The following is a 13,813-nucleotide window of genomic DNA, read 5'->3' as shown; positions in this document are numbered from 1 at the left end:
GACAAAGCTCAATATTAATATTTCTTGTTAGGTGCAATGTTAATGATGCTGTGGTATGGTTAAAGCAAAGACAGTACAGTAATACAATCACAACATCAAAAGTGAGACCAGGTTGCTTTAAGAGAGAAACAGGAAGTTGTAACCTGAAACTTACTGAATGCTGGGCTGGGCGGTATACTGTGAAACAGCAAATAAAGTAAATCTATTTGCCATAAACTTCACAGAGCATCCAGACTTTGTTTTACCAAAGTTGGTACTCCCCCTGTGGGTGGAGGAGACAAGAGACGGGTGACGTCATACAGGAGCAGGGATAAAGTGCTGTTTCTGCAGCTGTGGGATGAGAAAAAACTTCTTAGGCGTATAAAGGATCTGCTGCCCTGTCCAGCAAAGACACTGCTGACAGGACCTTTATTCCTACAGCTCAGCCTTCAGCTCCCTTTACCAAGCTAGGGAAAAAAGAAAAATAATCTAGTAATAGTAGCGGTCAGAAAATTGTTGTACAATGCCACAGAACGTCATTCTCCCAGGACCTGCTCCTTGGGGATTCAGACTGACAGGAGGGATAGATTTTAACCAGCCTTTGATCATAACCAGGGTATGTGTTCTTTTCTATTTCCCTTTTATTTATTATTTTTAACATTGTTTTAGTTTTTGCTCTTTGACTTTTCTTGAATGAAGCAATAAACGAGTGAACTAGCTGCAGGTTGCATTTATTACTGTTGTTCAAATTTACAGTTGCTGAAAGTTGACAATTTTGAAATGATTTGTGTGTGTATGAATTTTAAAGAGACTGTTTTATCAGGCAAAAAGGGCGTCATTCGACTCCTGCTCATTCCTCCAAAATGAAATTCGAGTGTCAAGGGGACACTGGCAAGGTAAGAGGACAGAGTGATTTCGCAAAGCATTCAGATTTTCACTTTCCAGTTTCGGACCCCCAGGGAGCCAGAGACCAGCCTAAGATACTGACCGTACTGCAGCTCTCCCCAGCCCCAGTAACTGGCCCATGTGATCTTTGGGAGAGAGGGGGACTTGGCAGCTGTTCCTTGTGTCTGGATATTTGTATACTAATCTTCATGTCAGCTTGAGTTAAGAAGAGTTTGTAATACAAATCTTTAACCAATTCAAGATCTATGTGTTGTGAGCAAAGGCAGTGGGACCATGTTCCTACAAATGTACAGTTCTGTGTTTTCATTTTGTTTACATCGGTGATTTATTACAAAGTTATTCTATCATGAACAAGCAAGAAAAAAAATCCTATGCATTAACTAATGGCTTTTAGTGATACTCAATATTAATCTCTTATAGTACTTCACATTTAAAGAGGATTAAGAACACAATCCCTCCTCTTTTTTATGTATTTTAAGATAGTATCCTGAAAACTGGCATTTATTTCAGAGGTTGTCACTTAATGACTGCAACACACAAAAATCTATTTTCCATTCTTAAAGCAATAGCAAAACATATTTCCTGTCCATTAGGTAAACTTAGTTTAAGTACATATTGTTGAATAGGGCTTTATGTGACATACATCAAATACCAGAATCAGTATTCTTTATTTTCTACTGGTTTACAGTCTTGCACATACTGAAAGCATGTTTCATTATTCTCTTCCACCTCATTAACATAGTTTTGGAAGTACTGCACTGAGACTCAGAATTTAGACAATATCTTAGTGCAGTATTACATAAGTATCAGAACTTGTAAAATAAATACCTCTGATGATGCCATGCAGTAAAAGTACATCAAACAGGAGTTTATAGAAATGGTAAGCACCAAAATTCTACAGTAAATTACCCTAGTGTAAATCTGAAGTAACTCCATGTAAGTCAATAGAGTTACTCCACATTTATACCAGCATAACTGAGATCCCGTTTTGCCCTTAAAATCTAATGCTCTTAATATATAAACTTATATGCTAAATGTTTGTTGTATGAGACATGAAAACTTTGGAGGGAAAAAAACCCATGTTGAGTAAAAAGAGTGAAAAATGTCTAGATGTATTGGGACTTTCATTGCCTTTTATGGACTTACAAGGGGGAAATAGTTTCCATTATCTCTAATGAAAAATATTTTAGCAGAGTCTGGTTTATATTTTCCCTTTGTTTAGATTATGTGCAATGAGGTTTAAAATTATACTAACAAAAGATAAATTACATTTATTGTAACTTTCTGAGGAATAAATAATTTTGCCATTGACTCATCATCATACCTACAGAGTGCTTTGAGACAAAAAGCTGCTGGTTTGTAGCAAGATGTCAATGCTCATTAATCATGTGTTTCAAGTGGAAGAACTGTTGATATTATGCTAGCTGCATGGAAATTTTTTCAAGACACCATAATAGAGGCTCAACTTAAATGTATACCCCAAATTAAAAAACATAGTAAGAGAACCAAAAAAGAGCCACCATGGCTAAACAGCAAATTAAAATAAGCAGTAAGAGGCAAAAAGGCATCTTTTAAGAAGTGGAAGTTAAATCCTAGTGAGAAAAATAGAAAGGAGCATAAATTCTGGCAAATGAAGTGTAAAAATATAATTAGGAAGGCCAAAAAAGAATTTGAAGAACAGCTAGCCAAAGACTCAAAAAGTAATAGCAAAAGTTGTTTTCAGTACATCGGAAGCAGGAAGCCTGCTAAACAACCAGTGGGGCCACTCAAGGACGATAAGGCCATTGCGGAGAAACTAAATGAATTCTTTGCATCAGTCTCCACAGTTGAGGATGTGAGGGAGATTCCCAAACCTGAGCCATTCTTTTTAGGTGACGAATCTGAGGAACTGTCCCAGATTGAGGTGTCATTAGAGGAGGTTTGGAACAAACTGATAAACTAAACAGTAGTAAGTCACCAGGACCAGACTGTATTCAACCAAGAGTTCTGACGGAACTCATATGTGAAATTGCAGGACTACTAACTGTAGTCTGTAACCTATCATTTAAATCAGGTTCTGTACCAAATGACTGGAGGATAGCTAATGTGACGCCAATTTTTAAAAAGGGCTCCAGAGGTGACCCTGGCAATTTCAGGCTGGTAAGCCTGACTTCAGTACCGGGAAAACTGGTTGAAACTATAGTAAAGAACAAAATTGTCAGACACATAGATGAAAGTAATTTGTTGGGGAATATTCAATATGTTTTTTTGTAAAGGGAAATCATGCCTCACTCATCTACTAGAATTCTTTGAGGGTGGCAAAAAGCATATGGACAAGGGGGATCCTGTCGATATAGTGTATTTAGATTTTCAGAAAGCCTTTGACAAGGTCTCTCACCAAAAGCTATTAAGCAAAGTAAGCAGTCATGGGATAAGAGGGATGGTCCTCTCATGGATTGGTAATTGGTTAAAAGATAGGAAACAAAGTGTAGGAATAAATGGTCAGTTTTCAGAATGGAGAGAGGTAAATAGTGGTGTCCCAAGGGGTCTGTACTAGGTCCAGTCCAATTCAACATATTCATAAATGATCTGGAAAAACGGGTAAACAGTGAGGTGGCAAAATTTGCAGATGATATAAAACTACTCAAGACTGTAAAGTCCAAGGCTGACTGCGAAGAGCTACAAAAGGATCTCTCAAAACTGGGTGATTGGGCAACAAAATGGCAGACGAAATTCAATGTTGATAAATGCAAAGTAATGCACATTGGAAAACATAATCCCAGCTATACATATAAAATGCTGGGGTCTAAATTAGCTGTTACCAATCAAGAAAGAGATCTCGGAGTCATTGTGGGTAGTTCTCTGAAAACATCCATTCGATGTGCAGAGGCAGTCAAAAAAGCTAACAGAATGTTCGGAATCATTAAGAAAGGGATAGATAAGAAGACATAAAATATCATATATAAATCCATGCCTCTACATAAATCCATGGTGTGCCCACATCTTGGATACTACATGCAGATGTGGTCGCCCCATCTCAAAAAAGATATATTGGAATTGGTTAAGGTTCAGAAAAGGGCAACAAAAATGATTAAGGGTATGGAGCATCTGCCATATGAGGAGAAATTAATAAGACTGGGACTTTTCACCTTGGAAAAAAACCAACTACATTTGATATGATAGAGGTCTATAAAATCATGACTGGTGTGGAGAAAGTAAATAAGGAAGTGTTATTTACTACTTCTCATAACACAAGAACTAGGGGTCACCAAATGAAATTAATAGGTAGCAGGTTTAAAACAAACAAAAGGAAGTATTTTTTCAAGCAATGCACAGTCAACCTGTGGAACTCCTTGCCAGAGGAAATTGTGAAGGCCAAGACTATAACAGGGTTCAAAAAAGAACTAGATAAATTCCATCAATGGCTATTAGCCAGGATAGACAGCGTGGTGTCCGTAGCCGCTGTTTGCCAGAAGCTGGGAATGGGCGACAGGGGATAGATCACCTGATGATTATCTGTCCTATTCATTCCCTCTGGGGCACCTGGCATTGGCCACTGACAGAAGAGAGGATACTGGGCTAGATGGACCTTTGGTCTGACCCAGTATGGCCATTCTTATGTGGCTTCACTCTGCTCTTGCTCCTGCTCTTGTGGAAGAGAGGTTTATGTTGAAGGGGGCAATTGAGTATTTGACTACTAAAACCCCATTTTTCTAACCCAGAGATCACACTTACTGACTTAAGAATTTAAAGTTGGTTCAGAAACGTAGAAGCTCTGTCTCTCCTTTCCTTCCCCAATCCTGATGCATTTTTCAAATGACTGAGCAGAAAAATACCACAGTGAAGAACTGAACCTGTGCTGCTATGAACATTAATTCCACATGCTGTGTACTTTACAGTTATCTCTGACAGAGACTGCTATGTGACAGAGAATAGATTTAATGCTTTGAACTTGTTATACCAGAATGGGGAAATTAATCCATTTAATCTGATATCCTTTCTTTAGCAGTGGCCTTTACCTGACGCTTTAGAGGAAGATGAAATCTTCCCAAATGCACTAGTTGTTCGTTACTATAATGTGATGGGAGGGGATTCTTTCTTGAACACAACTGGAAGTCAGCTTTTTTGCTTAGATTCTGAAGCATAATCATAGCCCTTACATTTTTAATCCTAACTAGTGTAACTGCAGATTTTATCCTTATTTATGAGCCTAATCAGTTTGAATCTTATTTAGCTATTGATCTCAATAATATCCTGCAGTTTTGAGTTCCACAGCTTAATTATAAAGTATGTATAAAATATTTCTCACAATGCATGGAAACGTAGCAGTGCAATACTCATAGAGACAATACAAGAGACAGTTTCATTAGCACTGACACAGTGGTGATGATACATTCCATGTTTTTAATGGAATCTTTCTTTCTTCAAGAATACAAGATTTTGTTAATCTGTCATTTCCTGGGAAAATGTATTTAAGAAAGTACAATCTCAGTGAGCAATTTTATATGTGATGTAATACTTAAGAACTAAGAGAGAGAGAGAGTGCAGTGTTTTTCTGGGCAGTTACAGAATGCTTCCAAACACCATAGAGGCATAAATGTCTTAAGTACTAGGAAGTGCAGTAATCTCCCATAAAGACACTGCCTGGCAGTGGAAGCGAGGGATATTGGGAAATGGACAGGCAAAAATTACATATAAATGGTCTGTTCAGAGCAAACTAGAGAGACTATTCTGTATCTGAAGGAAGTAATAATTCTGAATCTGATTCCACCTGCCTGACAAGTCATCAGTGCTGGCTGCAATGACAGGAAATGGAATTAAGAAGCCAACGATTCTACACTTCATAATTAATTAATTAATTAATTAATTATTATTATTCCAGTAGTGCCCACAATATGCTAAGGAAGAGGGATTTATCAAAGGAGAAAGCAGTGGTCTTAAGGATCAGTTCAAGAGGACGTTCCATGAAAGAGCTGATAAGGGAAACTCTTCAAAGGGGACTAGGAGAGAAGAAGATAAATGAGCAGCCTAGGCTGTGACATAATAAGAGACAAAACCAGGTGCAGGAAAGCCTGAGTTTTGAAGGGCCTTGAAGGTGAGGACAAGAAGCCTGAGCTTTAGGCAGCAGAAAAATGTTCTTGGGGGGAAGGGAGGGGAGTTAAACAGCAAAAGAAATAATTCAATGGTGTAAGAAATTTCTAAATAAAACATCTGTGTCTGAATTTTTTTAATCTCTATCATGTGTGTGCATGTGCATACACACACCACATGTGTACATACACACTTGTGAGAGAAATAGTGGAATTCCAAATTTGAGAGATGAAATGGTTCTGCCGCCTATCATGTTCTACAGGCAGCTTCAAAAGAACTTAATTCCATGAGGATGAATTGTTCCAGTAATGTATTCACTTTGCTATTTGGTAGTGTGTAATATTGTTTTATCGTGCAAGTAAAAAAGTATTCCTGTATTGAAGGTTTAATTGAAATTAAATGGATTTCTAGAAGTCAGTAGAGTAGTTTTATAGACTGGAATTGTACTGGGAAAGGCAAAAGATATTGCTTTTGATGAAGGTGTGAGTAATATGCACATTGCCCTGGGAAATACTATAGGCGGACAGACAAATTATGCGTCTTTGTAACCTCTCTCTTGCAGGGTTTTTAATTCCATGTTTTCCAATCAGTGGTATGAGATTCTCTTTAGAACAAACTTCCAAAATAAGAATTTTTAGACTTGTTTAGCGTAGCAGTTCTCCAAGTCATCCTCTTGCTTTAATGTTAAGTCTCTCTCCTTAATCTAAACAAAAGCCTCAAAATCTAGATATCAAGCAATAACATCATGTTAGAAAGCAAAAACATCAAGAAAGCAGAACAGTTCATCTACCAGGGCACCACCATACTAGCCAATGGAGACCTCAAGAAGGAAGTGACATCAATAATAGGAAAGACATCCACAGCATTCACCAAACTCAACAAGGTATCAAAATCAAAGATATACAGCACCAGAACAAAACTGAGAATTTTCAACTAAAATAATCTTAGTATTAACATATAGCTGCAAAAGCTGGAGATCTACCAAAAAGTGAGACAGAAAACAAGACAACTTTAAAAATCAGTGTCTATGAAAAATTCCAGACACTGAATGGAAAGACTTCAACACCAACAAAGAGATCTGAAAAATCACCAACCAGCAGCTCATCTCCACCAGAATCAGAAGAAATCTCTAAACATATCTGGGGCATGTACATCACATGCCAACATGCAGACTCCTACACAAAGTTGCCAAGTGGAAACCAATTGGTGTGAGAAAACGATGGCACCTAAGAGAATTTTTAAGGAGAACCCTTTGTAGGGAGGGCAGAACAGCTGCTCTCCACACCATATGAAAGCGGTAGCAAATGACCGGGAGGTATGGAGTAGACTAGTGTCTGCCCTGTGCGCCGACATTGGCATGGGAAGGATGTAACGGAATGTAAAAACAAGTGTCCTAAAGAGGCAGAGGGAAGACCCCTAAAGAACCCTGGGAATATCGTTGAAAAAAATTGCAGATCATCGGAAGCCCAAAGCCATATACAAAAGAGATATACTGTCAGAGAAAACAAGGCTGAAGGGCTTTATATTCACTGTTGTTGAGAGGAGGGATCTTCCTTCCCCAATACTCTTACAGACTAGGGCAGTGGTTCTCAAGCAGGCGTATGCAGAGGTCTTCCAGGGGGTACATCAACTCATCTAGATACTTGCCTAGTTTTACAACAGGCTACATAAAAAGTCAATATAAACTAAAATTTCATACAGACAATAACTTGTTTATACTGCTCTATATACTATATACTGTAAGTTAAGTACAATATTTATATTTCAATTGATTTATTTTATAATTATATGGTAAAAATGAGAAAGTGAGCAATTGTTCAGTAATAGTGTGCCGTGACACTTTTGTATTTTTATGTCTGATTTTGTAAGCAAGTAGTTTTTAAGTGAGGTAAAACTTGGGGGTACACAAGACAAATCAGACTTCTGAAAGGGGTACAGTAGTCTGGAAAGGTTGAGAACCACTGGACTAGGGGATTCAAAAACTGTAGGAAGGGAATTTAATTTTTTAAAAGTTATGTATTTACTTTCCACTTACACTGCCCCAATGGCAACCCCAGTACAGTTTATCCTTCATCCCAGGATCTCCCCTGTCCCTTGGACTTTACATGACACTATTCCATCAATTTAGTGCTACACTAGTAATATCCAACAGCTGGGACAGTGTGAAGTTGAGAGACATGGCCAGGCCACTTCTGAAGAGCTGAAGGGGCAGGGCTAAAGACTCCCAGTCAACAACCCAGATGACACTTACCCCACCAGCACACACATGGAGCTGCATCAGCAGCTACTTCTGAGCCTCAGTGGGAGGAGATTAATCTGAAGCTTCTCCTTTCCACAAGACCTCCTGAGAACTAATGATCTGATCTACAGAGAGCAAGAATCCCTGTAGAGCACTGGCTGTTCAGCCAGGTGGGATTCTACCATATCAAGGGGAAAGGAAACACTGGAATCTGCTTAAAAGTGTGCTATTGTGCACGAAATTTAAAACTTTCGGCTAGTAAAAGAGTACAAAGTTTTGTTATGACAGTTTTGTCAGATATTTTGCTCCCCTCATATTTGCAAGAACTTTGGCCCAGATTCTCAAAGGTATAAGGTGCCTAACTCCTACTGATTTGAAAACCTTTCAGAATCTAGGCCTTTGCTCTTGTCCTTTCCACAGATTTAAGAATCTGTGATCACTCTGTCACAATCATGCCCCACCCCAAGACAAATGTATTAACAACCTTTATAGACCTATCAGTTTAACTCATTTACAGGGCTGGCTGTAAATAGTGTTAAACCTGAAAACAGCTGATGGTGCATTTTGTAAGGAGACATTTTCAAATGTACTGAATTAGGAGCACTTTCTTTCATTTATTTATTTAAAGCTTAAATTTAAAGCTCTTACTGGGGTGAGAAACTAGAACCACTTTGGTACTTATTCATTTATTTTATTATTATTATTCATACTGTGGTAGTGCCCATAGGCCACAACCAAGTTAGACCCCTTTGTATTAGGTGCTGTACAAATATATAATAAATGGATGCTTTTAATGTGGGCAAGTTTAAATGCTGTCTCAAATTTAAATATGCCCCTGAGAAATTACCTTTCTAACAGATATTAGGTAGAGTGAAGTGTTACCTGATAGAAAGGTGGTTTTCAACTGCATGGTAGGAAAATTTGACAGAGATGTTCCATAGAAAACCCTGTGTAAACTTAAAGCTGGAGAAAACAGTGTTCTTGAAGTATTTCTTACCCCATTTCTTGGACATGGGAGGATGAAGACTGACTAACTCCCTTTTGGTGGTTAGGAGATTTATGGCACAAATATTGTACAACTTTCCCTTACTTTTGGACCTGTTATCTCTGATACTTGGAACTATTGGTTCTCGTAGAAATGCAGTACAGTAGACAGCTTACAACGATGGCTGTCAGTCAATATTTGTGTGTTTACATACAATGAAAATCAGCATTGTTTGCTACACAGGTAGTACTATCTACCAGATTGTAGTACAGATGTAGTTGTGTGCATCTGGTATATTTAACAGATTGGAGAGTCCTGTTTTCTAACACAGGGCTAAATTGTGGTAGTTAAGCATGACCCTGTGTCACCCTAACAGAATTTCTAGAAAACACTGTGTCTCAGGTTGGAACAATGTCTCTGTATCTTTACAGAGAACAGTTGCTTTTAGTCACTAGAGGAATACTTGATTGGCTACCGCAGGTTTTAAAGCATGTTTCCTTTACCATGAAAGAAACCATGCCAAAATACTATTGGGAATGTTATGAGCTGGGTGAAATCTAGTTCAAACTGATGTATGAACAAGTCCTCCATTTAAGGTACTTGTAAGAGACAGCCAAGGGACCACACTGAAAACAAAGCCTAATACAGTCTGCCCAGAAACTAGCATCATGTGGGCAGAGGGGTCACATTCAAACATGTGCATGGCAGTGTAAAAACACACAGAAACTGAGAACAGACATGAACTGGGAATGGGGGGAGAATAGGGAGAAACCCAAGTAGGAGCCTGTAAGCACATGTGATCATGGAAAAAACTAAAGAGATCTTTTGGATCTTGTGTTGACTGAAGAGGCAGTAAGGTAAGAAACTGCTTTTTTTGTTCTTGATTCCTTCTGCATTCACAGTTACAAGACTTTTTACATTATTTGTAAATAAACAAAATTGGATAAAAAAATACCCAACTTTACCAATTTCTACTCCCAACTGGAGCAACCTACTAGACACTATATTTTTAGCAAGCAGCTCAGGCCAAAAAGGGGTAACACTGGAGTCAGAAGTGGGATCCAGTTTCCAAGTAGAGAGACTGTGAGCTAGTGGTATTCCTGTTGAACCAAAATGCAACAAATAATGGAGGTTCTTGCAGAAATAAAAAATGGCCAGCAGGATTTAAAACAAGACCTCATATAGGAGCTGGAGACTTCGCAAAAGGAATTAAAGACAAGACAAGATCTAAAACAAGATCTAAAACAAGAGCAGGAGGTTTCCCAGAAAGGGCTCAGAGAGAACTTGCAGGTTGAGATGAGTTTGTTGTATGGAGCTGCAACTAAAAAACACTTGGACAGACTGGGAAACCCAGTGGCAACACACCCGGGCTAGAATGGTAAAGCAGATTGATGAGGTGAACAACAATCTGACTAAAGTTTTTCCATGAAGCAGTGGAAACCAAACAGGCTTTGGCCAGTTTGGTACTTGCTGAGATGAGTTGCAGTGTGGACCTGAGTTGAAAATTCAGGTCCAGAAGGAAATCAAAGGGTCACAGATCACAGTGGAAGGTAGCTGTCTGGATGAGGAACTGAGCCAGCCAGAGGACTAGGGTAATACCAGATATTTACAACAATTTTCTGCCCCATTTGTAACCCACAGAGACTCAGAGGGGACAAGTCAGTTTGTCCCAGCTCAAATAATGAAAAAACTTCCTGGCAGAGGTGATGCATGGAAGGGCATGCGGGGTCACGTGACCCCCCCGATTGGCTGGTTGGCTTATACAGAACATGCTCACTTGGACTGAGCATGCACAGTAACACTGCTGAAGCTGGCTCCCCCCCCCCCCCCCTATCAGCAAGCATGGATCATCTCTGCTGGGACGCTCATTTGGCTCAGTTCAACATTACAGCTCAAATGAATGGCTGGAAGGAGGGACAGAAATGGGGGTTACTATCAGCCAACTTGGGTGGCCCAGCTCTGATTGTGCTACAGAACTTACCCTCAGAAAAAGAGACTGAGTTAGCCAGACCTGGTACAAGCCCTTGACACGCAGTTTGGAGCTAGCCATCAATCTGATCTGGCCAAGGTAAAGCTAAGAGGCAAGAGCTAGAAGTAGAAGGAAAGAAGAAATCCCACCTCAGCTGGCAGAGAACCTGCAAAGACTTATGTTCCTAGCATCGCCAGATACCATGAAGTCTCTCAACGCTAAACTAGCAATGGACCAATTTATAAATACTCAGCTGAACTTGGATTTGCCGATCAAAATCAGCAAAAGGAATCCAATTTTCCACAGAACTTGAATCTTTTCTTGTAACAATGTCCAGAAAAGAATGTAGCTGCTAGTGTAGAAGATGGAAGCTGATCACCATGAGCCCTGTAAATACAGCTCTGTGGTTCCATATGTATGATGAAAGAAGAGATTATAATCTGGTTCAGGACCTTATTGAATAAGAAGATAAACTGATAAATTTGGTGTGTAAAACAGGGGAAAATGGCAATAATGCAAAAATTAAAGGAAACAGTTCAGTTAAATGTTGGTACTGTGACAAAATTGGCCACAGAAAGGATTGTTATCAATGTAAGACAGGTCAAGAGAGACTCTTGTAAGTGTCTAGTGAAAGCCTCTTTCCCAGTTCAGGAAATGAAGAAACACCAACCTAAAGGGGCAAAGGTTAGGGGAGATACAAGGATCAACTCCACAGATTTTGTTTAGATCTTGGCAGTTAACAAAAGTAATGGGCGTATGGCTACTAACACCACAGAAACATTAACCCAGGAACCAATCCCTGTAACAAATCCCATTGCCTACTCTGTCCCCATATCTACTCTCGCAACACCATCAGAGGACCCAACAACATCAGCCACGCCATCAGGGGCTCATTCACCTGCACATCTACTAATGTGATATATGCCATCATGTGCCAGCAATGCCCCTCTGCCATGTACATTGGCCAAACTGGACAGTCTCTCGTAAAAGGATAAATGGACACAAATCAGACATCAGGAATGGTAACATACAAAAGCCACTAGAAGAACACTTCAATCTCCCTGGACAGTCAATAACAGATTTAAAAGTAGCCATTCTTCAACAAAAAAAACTTCAAAAACAGACTTCAAAGAGAAACTGCAGAGCTACAATTCATTTGCAAACTTGACACCATTAATTTGGGCTTGAATAGGGGCTGGGAGTGGCTGGCTCACTACAAAAGCAATTTTCCCTCTCTTGGTATTGACACCTCCTCATCAATTATTGGGAGTGGACCACATCCACCCTGACTGAATTGGCCTTGTCAATACTGGTTCTCCACTTGTAAGGTAACTCCCCTCTCTTCATGTGCCAATATATTTATGCCTGTATCTGTAATTTTCACTCAATGCATCTGAAGAAGTGGGTTTTTTGCCCACAAAAGTTTATGCCCAAATAAATCTGTTAGTCTTTAAGGTGCCACCGGACTCCTCATTGTTTCTGTGGATACAGATTAACACAGCTACCCCTCTGGTACTTGGCTAATAACTGTGTAATCCATGTCAGGAAAGGTGTCTTACAAATTCAGTCTGTGAAATTCCCTGTAAAGATATGGCCCGGGTGGGATAAATCATTTGTAGGTAATTGGTTTGCAGTGGAAAAATTGTCCTGCCCCTGGGGGCATTATAACAGCTACATGCATTGGTAGCTTTCCAACAAAGGAAAGATGGAGAGTGGCTGAAATCTGTTTTGAGACCCAGGGTCTCAGGGTAATCTTAGCTGCTAAAACTCTTGTGGACCTGAAATAAAACCTGATCCCAGCTCGTTTGCTGAACATTTCTGACAAGCAGCAAATAGAAAAAAATGGAAAGTGATCAGCATGCTGAAAAAAGCTTTTGTGACTGTTCCTCTCTTGGCCTATCCATGTTTCAAATCCCCTTTCATATTGGACACAGAGGCTAGTTCTTACAGTTTGACGGACAGAATTTCAGCTTGCCTGCCTGACCACCTCCCTCCTCTCCCCCCCCCCCCCCCGCCCCATCTGAGAATGTAGCTGTGGAAGTTGAGGCTAGAAAAGTTGTTACAGAGATGGATTCCCCATTCAGATAAAAGGGTCTGCTTCAGCGAACAAGTTCAGCAGAAACGATAGGCATTCCTCAGGGGCTGACTGAAAGGTGATGTGAAACTATCCTGACAGAAAGACACTGTAGAAACGTAAATAGTAAAGCTTGTATCAGTAGTAATATGTTAAATTATTTCTTTCTGTTTAGGTTATTGGGTGTCATTATTTTAGGCCTCATTGGGGTGACAGGCAAAGCTGAGGTGAGTGGGAGGTATTATTGTAGGTGAAACCTTATTATGGGCTGAATTAAAATTTCATTCAAACTGATGTATGAACAAGTCCTCCATTAAGATAGTGTAAAAGACAATTAAGGGGCCACAACTAAAATAAAGCCTAAGAGAGCCTGCCCAGAAACTAGCACTATGTGGGTGAAGGGTTCAACTGGGTATTGTGACCAGGTGTGTGTAAGGATGTGAAAATACATAGAAACTGAAACCAGACAACAAGGGAGAGAGGAGGAGGGGCAAGAAAGCTGACCAGGAATCTGTAAACACAATAGGTATGTCTAGACTGCAGCAGCAAGTCTCAGAACCCAGGGCAACTGACTTAGGCTCGCACTACCAG

At 39.6% G+C, this 13,813-nt stretch overlaps 1 protein-coding gene across 3 annotated transcripts in view; it reads left to right on the top strand.

Annotated features, from left to right (window-relative positions):
* Positions 1–225: 225 nt before the first annotated feature.
* The window catches only part of PDLIM3 (PDZ and LIM domain 3), a 39,336-nt gene continuing 25,748 nt past the window's right edge, over positions 226–13,813 (top strand). Inside the window, exon 1 of one of the 3 annotated variants that reach the window (XM_037897650.2) lies at positions 226–595. In XM_037897650.2, the coding sequence (XP_037753578.1) occupies positions 503–595 (93 nt within the window). In that variant the 5' untranslated portion in view covers positions 226–502. The remainder of the gene's footprint in view (positions 596–13,813) is intronic. The other 2 variants (XM_043546099.1, XM_037897651.2) reach the window with 2 other exon arrangements.

This window comes from Chelonia mydas, chromosome 4 (genome assembly GCF_015237465.2).
Source record: "Chelonia mydas isolate rCheMyd1 chromosome 4, rCheMyd1.pri.v2, whole genome shotgun sequence".
Classification (NCBI taxonomy): Eukaryota; Metazoa; Chordata; order Testudines; family Cheloniidae; genus Chelonia; species Chelonia mydas.
The sequence above is the reverse complement of the archived record's forward strand: the minus strand, read 5'-3'. Positions and strand labels throughout refer to the sequence as shown.